Source organism: Aegilops tauschii, chromosome 7 (genome assembly GCF_002575655.3).
Source record: "Aegilops tauschii subsp. strangulata cultivar AL8/78 chromosome 7, Aet v6.0, whole genome shotgun sequence".
Taxonomy (NCBI): Eukaryota; Viridiplantae; Streptophyta; class Magnoliopsida; order Poales; family Poaceae; genus Aegilops; species Aegilops tauschii.
Window position 1 is genome coordinate 96,317,453 of NC_053041.3, and position 8,100 is coordinate 96,325,552.

Genomic DNA, 8,100 nt, shown 5'->3' on the forward strand with positions numbered 1-8,100 from the left:
CATCATGTCCGTGACAAGTAGACCAAAACGATTCTGCATCTACTACTATTACTCCACACATTGACCGCTATCCAGCATGCATCTAGAGTATTAAGTTCATAAGAACAGAGTAACGCAATAGGCAAGATGACATGATGTAGAGGGATAAACTCAAGCAATATGATATAAACCCCATCTTTTTATCCTCGATGGCAACAATACAATACGTGCCTTGCTGCCCCTGCTGTCACTGGGAAAGGACACCGCAACATTGAACCCAAAGCTAAGCACTTCTCGCATTGCAAGAAAGATCAATCTAGTAGGCCAAACCAAACTGATAATTCGAAGAGACTTGCAAAGATATCAAATCATGCATATAAGAATTCAGAGAAGAACCAAATATTGTTCATAGATAATCTTGATCATAAACCCACAATTCATCGGATCTCGACAAACACACCGCAAAAAGTATTACATCGAATAGATCTCCAAGAGAATCAAGGAGAACTTTGTATTGAGATCCAAAGAGAGAGAAGAAGCCATCTAGCTAATAACTATGGACCCGAAGGTCTGTGGTAAACTACTCACACATCATCGGAGAGGCCATGGTGTTGATGTAGAAGCCCTCCGTGAACGATTCCCCCTCCGGCGGAGCGCCGGAAAAGGCCCCAAGATGGGATCTCATGGGTACAGAAGGTTGCGGCGGTGGAAAAAGTGTTTCGTGGCTCCCCTGGATGTTTTCAGGGTATAAGAGTATATATAGGCGAAGGAAGTAGGTCGGTGGAGCTGCGAGGGGCCCACGAGGGTGGGGGGCGCGCCTCCCTGCCTCGTGGCTTCCTCGCAGCTTCCTTGACGTCCACTCCAAGTCTCCTGGATTGCGTTTGTTTTAGTCCTTTTGGATTCCGTTTGATATTCCTATTCTGCGAAACACTGAAATAGGCAAAAAAAGGCAATTTGCACTGGGCCTTCGGTTAATACGTTAGTCCCAGAAATAATATAAAAAGGTATATTAAAGCCCATTAAACATCCAAAACATATAATATAATAGCATGGAATAATAAAAAATTATATATACGTTGGAGATGTATCAGTAGTACACCGGGCCGGGTTGGCCTCTCTAAGGGGAGCTCGACAACCTGCCTACCACGGGGCCCAGAAGGCCCACCAAGGAGCTAGCGACATGAAGGAACCCAAAGGACCAGATAGACTTCTGGAGACCATCTTGGCCTCCAAGTCAAGAGGATGGCGGCCAAGATTGGATCTACCTCTTGTAAAACCCTAGCCCCCACCGTGTATAAAAGGTGGAGGCTACGGGGCTCTCAATCCCGTCTAATCTTGTAGACCTAGATTCTCGGCAGCAAAATGCATCTCCCCATTCTAATCCCTCACACGAGGTATCCCCCATGAATAAAAACACAAAGCTGGACGTAGGGTATTACTCCTATACAGAGGCCCAAACCTGGGTAAACTGCCCGGGTGGTCTTCGTTCTGGCACTTTCGGCCATGTTTGCCACCCTACTAAGGGTACTGACGAGTTTCTGCTCCGTTAGTTGGCATGCCAGGCATGTGTTACGCTGGTCAGAGAATGAACCCAAATCGGATAATTGTACATGCCTGACGACTTCGTGACAGGGCCAGACCTTCATTGTTAGCTCTTTGAGCTCGAGGTTGACAATCAGGGACTGCTCTACGACATGACAGGGCCAGACCATCATTGTTGGCTCTTTGAGCTCGAGGTTGACAATCAGGGACTGCTCTACGACATGACGCCCCTCCCTCCATCAACTACATCCGCTTCAGGAACACCGAGTTCCCGTTTGACGAGCACGGCGACAACACAGTGAAAGGAGCTGCGTCGATCTCGACCGATCTCGGGGTGGCTGGACCTTCATCAACCCGTGAGCCTGCGCGAACAGGAAGAAGGTTGCTCTGCTATTGAACACTTCAATGGTGAAAGTAGTAACTTCCATAGTTCTGGAAACAGCCGAGGGCCTTTTCTCCTACCCTCCCGCCACCGTACGTGGAGGAGCCATCGTGACCGGTCGGCTCAACCCTCTACATCCCCAACATGTTCGAGGAAATGACCCAAAGGTAAAAGCAACTTTCTCTGACTTTTCATTCTTTGTCATGAGATTCTACATTATGCAATTGTGATGTGATTGCGTGTATGTTCTTCAAATTTGGTGTATGTAGTGTGGATGATCAAACTTTTTTGGAGTTCACAAATGTCGCATCTCAAAATTTGCCTCTCAAGAATATGAAACACAAGATGCGACCCTTCTCGACATGGATGATGAGAGTTTACTTGATGCAACTGCAAAGGGACAAAGTAGAAACCACGCTACGAAAGAGGAAAAATTATGGGCATCATATACAGGATTATATGAATCTTCGACATCATGGTCCAAACTGATAAAGATCTTCGTTGAATATGTCAGAGTCATTATGGGCATCCAGGTCCTGCTATTGATTATTGATCGGAGAGGTGTCTCGGTCATGTCTGAATGTTCCCGAACCCGTAGGGTCACACACTTAATGTTCGGTAACGCTAGGGTTGTATTGGGATATTCACAATGGTGAGTCTGAAGGTAGTTCCGAGTCTCAGATGGGATCTGGGACATCACTAGGAGCTTCGGAATAGTCCGGAGGTAATGTATGGAGGGCTCCAAAAAAGTCCAGGAATTTACTGGCTTTGTACCGGGGAGTTCTAGTTCGGGGGGGGGGGGGGGGGGGGGGCAAACCTTAAAAGGGAGGGGGCACCACCCCCTTGGCTTGGAGGGGGGCCAAGGTGGTCGCACCCCGTATATAAAGGGAGGGGAGGGGCTGGGCGCACCACCCATGCACCTGGCCGCCGCCCCCTTTCTCTCCCTCCACTTCCTCCTCTGTGGTTGCTTAGCGAAGCCCTGCAGAAATTCCTCCACCAGCACGCCGTCATGTTGGCCTAGATCGCATCTACCTATCCCCCTCGCTTGCCGGATCAAGAAGGAGGAGACGTCACAGTGCCGTACGCGTGCATAACTCGGATGTGTCGCTCGTGCGGCGCTCGATCGGATTGGATAGTAAAGAGTACGACTACATCAACCACGTTCGTTGAATGTTTCCGCTTTCGGTCTACAATGATATGTAGGCACACTTCCTCTTGTTGCTAGCATCTCCTAGATTAGATCTTGGGTGAATTCGTAGGATTTTTTTGTTTTCCATGCAATGTTCCCCTACATTATCATCATCCTGGTGGATACTTTTCTTCACATTGTCCTCTGTGTGCTGCAGAGGAAAGGATTGAGAACAGGGAAGAGTTTCATGTGATGGTCAACAACAGGATTAATCTTTGAACGCACCATCCTCTGGCCTTGTTTGGCAGATTTTTTTCAAACTATCACCTTTTTTATAGCAAATTCGGAAACTATAGCACCCAATGCAAAAAAAGCAAAACTATGACCCCGCCGGTCTTATGTGGGCCGAAGAGGGTGTTTTCGGTCGGCCGTTGGCCGAAAAGGACTCTTCGGTCACGCATTGGCCGAAGAGATCCGTAGCTGGGCCGAAAAGGCCTATTTGGTCAGCAGTAGGCCGAAAAGTACTCTTTTGGTCAGCAGTAGACCGAGAAGTCCCTGGGGCCCACCTTTTCGCATGTACGGGGGACCGAAGCTGCATGGCTGCACTCTTCGGCTTATGTTACGCCGAAATGTTTTTTTTATTTTGACTTATGAATCTGATCAGGAGATATATATTGTTGTATGTATGCGAGAGACATATTACTTTTAATCCGCATTGTTATACGAGTTACATTTCCAAAGAGACTGTAACCGATAATTAAGATACAAGTACATTTGGATTAAGCGGTAGGGCTGAACTTAAAATATACAGCTTACATACTACATGAAGGCATCATCATCATCATCCGTCGATGCAGTACAACAATATATATCTCCTGATCAGATTCATAAGTCAAAATTAAAAAAAAACATTTCGGCCTAACATAAGCCGAAGAGCACAACCATGCAGCTTAGGTCTCCCGTTCACGCGAAAAGGTGGGCCCCAAGGAATTTTCGGCCTACTGCTGACCAAAGAGTACTTTTCGGCCTACTGCTGACCAAAAAGGTCTTTTCGGCCCAGCTACGGATCTCTTCGGCCAATGCGTGACCAAAGAGTCCTTTTTGGCCAACCGCCGACCGAAAACACCCTCTTCAGCCCACACGAGGCCGACGGGGTTATAGTTTTGATTTTTTTGCATTAGGTGCTATAGTTTCCGAATTTGCTATAAAAACGTGATAGTTTTGAAAAAAAATCCCTTCGGCAAAGGTCTTGTTGGTGGGGCACACATATATAGTACATGATCTTTAGCGCCTTGTATGAACCGATAACCTACCTATTGTCCTTTCTTCATATGTCAATCATATAAATCAAGCCGAACCAACCTGTGGTTGCATGATTAGGAGGGCAGTGGTATTCTCATCCCACTAGGGTTCAAGTCCTAGTGCTTGCATAATCTTGAATGTAGTTCAGGATTTCCAGCGACACACGTTTAGTGAGAGGAGACGTCCCCGTCGACTACGACTCTACGAGGCGCCTGTGATGACTTCATCAATCTCAAGTTGATATGCCGGCTCAGTCTCTCGAAGGTGTTCATAGGGGTAGGATATGCGTGTGTATTCATAAAGGTGAGTGTGCGCGTGTATATATGAGCGTCTGCATTTACACTATTCTAAAAAAAATGATCGTGTGAATCAAGAGTAGAAGACTGATGATGAGAGGCAATGAAGTAGAAACTACTCGCTCCGTCTAGAAATACTTGTCGCAGAAATGGATCAAAATGGATGTATTTAGAACTAAAATACGTCTAGATACATCCATTTCCTAGAAAAGTATTTCTGGACGGAGAGAGTAATATTTTGGTTTAAGTTCTCATATTATTACCCTAATATACTAATATTTCATACAACCAAAATTTATTAAAATATATTGTAAACCATTCCCTCAGTGACGTGAGGGTATCTAGTTAAAAATAATAGTATACAAGCTTCTGCAACCAGAAGTCCTTGTCAATACATGTCAGGGCTTACATACACTGGTCTAACTTTTTCAGTAGCAAAGCAACCAGCATGTAGCATTGATGCATCCGTCGAACAAAACGAATACTAAGCGCGCATTGTAGTGTCCTCCTCTACGGCTTGCTTATTGATTTCTTTCTTAATTTGATCTAAATTCTCTTCTTAGTAGGAGTATAAATAAAAGACTCGTCTGCCAATGCAGCAGTGCAAATTCCCAAGCCAGGCGCTCACCGAATTTCGGTGTCCTGACAATCCACAAGCTAGAAGAAACACCCTCTGGCCAGCCAGCCATCCATGGCCCCTTGCCGCCTCCTGCTCCTAGCCGTGGCCGCCTTGCTCGGCGCAGTTAGTGCTGCTGCATCCGATGACTACATACCGTATGTTCCGGCTTCCGTTTGTTCAACGGAGAGCAACTACACTGACGGCAGCAAGTACGAGGTCCAGCTCGACAACCTTCTCCACGACCTCCGCGACGGGGCAATTGGGAATGGCGGCTTCTTCCAGACCGTCGAGGGTACCTGGCCCGACAAGATATACGGCCAGGCCATGTGCTACGTCGACTGCGACTGGTCAATGTGCGAGCTCTGCCTGAAGGTGGCGCCGATCTACTTGATGACCAAAGGATGCCCCAACAACAAAAGGGGCGCCATCATATACGACTGCTGCTACCAACGCTACTCAGACGAGCAATTCTTCGGCCACGCCGACCTCTTCGAGTTTGGGTTCGTCGTACAAAGTGAGAGCGACGGCGACGACGCGGTCCCCATGAACCAGACCAAGTGGGAGCTGGTGACCGAGCTCATGGCGGAGGCCGCCGGGTCGCCGCGGCGGTTCGCCAACGGGAGCCGGACATACACGGACTCGAGAGGTAACTCCCAGGTGATGTACGGCCTTGTGCAGTGCGCCCTAGGCATGTTGCCGAGCGAGTGCGCCAACTGTCTTAACACCACACTGGCGAGCATGGGCGGAAACACCACCACTGCTAAGTATAGGAGGTACGGCTGCTACATCACCCACGGGCCCGATCCCATCGACGTCGCCACGCCTCCTCCGCAATCTGCAGGTGAGGTCCTTGTTCAAATGCACGTACGTACGTACGGTGATCTTCACAGCCACAGCCATTTTCATTTATTTTCGTTTGTGCATTGATCAGGAGGTCCGCGCGGACCAAACCGACGACGGCTCATCGTGGCTGTGTGTGCCGCTACGGGTTCCGTCGTCTTTGTGTTGATCTGCATCAGCATCTCGGTATGGATGCTTTTCCGCCGCCTAGAGAGAAGAACTCACCCTCCCAGGTTGTCTAACCAAGACGATGAGGCCATGGAAGACGAGTTCAGGCAAGGGACCGGACCCAGGCGATTCCGCTACAGCGAGCTGGCAGCTGCCACGGACAACTTCTCGGAGGCCAAGAAGCTCGGGGAAGGTGGGTTTGGCCCAGTGTACAGGGGATTCTTGAAGGGCATGAAAATCGAGGTGGCTATCAAGAGAGTGTCCAAGGGCTCTAAGCAGGGGAGGAAGGAGTACGCCTCCGAGGTGAGGGTAATAAGCCGGCTTCGGCACCGCAACCTCGTGCAGATCATTGGCTGGTGCCACGCCGGCTGCGAGCTCCTCCTGGTCTATGAGCTCATGCCCAACGGCAGCCTCGATCTTCACCTTTACAGTGCGGACAATGTACTATGGTGGCCAGACAGGTCAGGTGACCTTCCTGCTGATGGTATAATTGTTCGAATTCTCATGCATGATTGCATAATATTTACTACTCCCTCCGTCCCATAATATAAGAACGTTTTTTAATTAGTGTAGTGTCCAAAACGCTCTTAATCATGGGAAGGAGTAGTACTTAATAGTTATTATGGTTCAGGCATAGGATCGTGCTGGGGATCGGCTCTGCGCTTCTCTACCTGCATCAAGACTGGGAGCAGTGCGTCCTGCACAGGGACATCAAGACGAGCAATGTGATGCTGGACGTATCGTTCAATGCCAAGCTCCGCGACTTGGGGCTCGCTAGGCTCGTCGACCACGACAGAGGGTTGCACACGACGGAGCTCGCCGGCACGCTGGGGTACATGGACCCCGAGTGCACCGTCACCGGCAGAGCCAGCACCGAGTCGGATGTCTACAGCTTCGGCGTCGTGTTGCTTGAGATCGCGTGCGGACGGAGGCCTACCACGGCTCGACCCGACGGCACGCTCATCCACCTGGCACAGCGGGTGTCAGAGCTGCACGGGCAAGGGAGGATACTCGACGCGGCCGACCCACGGCTGGATGGCAACTTCGATCTCCAAGAGATGGAGCGCGTGCTGGTCGTCGGCCTCTGGTGCGCGTGCCACGACCAGAGCCTAAGGCCGTCCATAAGGCAGGCCGTCAACGTCTTACGGCTGGAGGCGCCGCTCCCCGAGAGGATGCCGCCGGTTGGCCAAGCGGCCGGCCCTCTTCTCATGCCGGACTTCGATAGTACGGGTCACAGCTCCAGCTCCACTCAGCAGCTAATATGATGGATGTTACTGTGTGCTCGGTTGCATTTGCAATCACACGCTCGCTTCAGTTTGGATAGTTTGGACGTTGTACAAAAGAAAGGACAGAGCCACGGAGAGGCCAGACTTGTGTTAACCCGCACAAGCATCTGTCTTTCCTTTTTTGTACTACAAACATCTTTGAGTCTGTTAAACATTATCTTGTGCATCACGCCTAGGTAGTTAGAGATAGATTTATCCTAACAATGTATTCGTTTATCTTTCTATCTCTTCTTCTGCAATCTCCCGATTGTATCTCTTCTCTGTTACGATATATATGCGCTATTGGGAGGTGCGCCCCAACCAATCAATATATACCCTGCGGGCCTCCTGTTTGGAGGTTGAGGCGCTTCATTACGATCTTTCACATGGTATACAGAGCTACCCTCTTCCCCTTCGTCTAGCCATCCCTTCTTCCACCTCCGAACTCGACAATGTCGACGTCCACCTCGGTTGTCTCCACCGGCCTCAACAACAACGTCTCAGAACCCTTCACTCGTTCCAATTATGTTCTCTGGCGTGCCCAAGCTCGTTCCCATATCATGGAGGCGGGCCTCTTC

At 49.4% G+C, this 8,100-nt stretch overlaps 1 protein-coding gene across 1 annotated transcript; it reads left to right on the forward strand.

The window, feature by feature from the left end:
• Window positions 1-5,321: 5,321 nt before the first annotated feature.
• On the forward strand, window positions 5,322-7,522 carry LOC109755783 (L-type lectin-domain containing receptor kinase IX.1-like). The gene is made up of 3 exons (XM_020314673.1): window positions 5,322-6,090; window positions 6,181-6,718; window positions 6,889-7,522. Exons 1-3 carry the CDS (start codon window positions 5,322-5,324, stop codon window positions 7,520-7,522), a joined length of 1,941 nt encoding a protein of 646 aa, XP_020170262.1.
• Window positions 7,523-8,100: the final 578 nt, after the last annotated feature.

Bases quoted from the DNA above. Each gene is read 5' to 3' on its own strand.
- LOC109755783 (XM_020314673.1), top strand. From the start codon at position 5,322: ATGGCCCCTTGCCGCCTCCTGCTCCTAGCCGTGGCCGCCTTGCTCGGC. The intron at 6,091-6,180 runs GTGAGGTCCTTG...TGCATTGATCAG, and splicing joins GCCTCCTCCGCAATCTGCAG to GAGGTCCGCGCGGACCAAAC. The intron at 6,719-6,888 runs GTCAGGTGACCT...ATTATGGTTCAG, and splicing joins GTACTATGGTGGCCAGACAG to GCATAGGATCGTGCTGGGGA.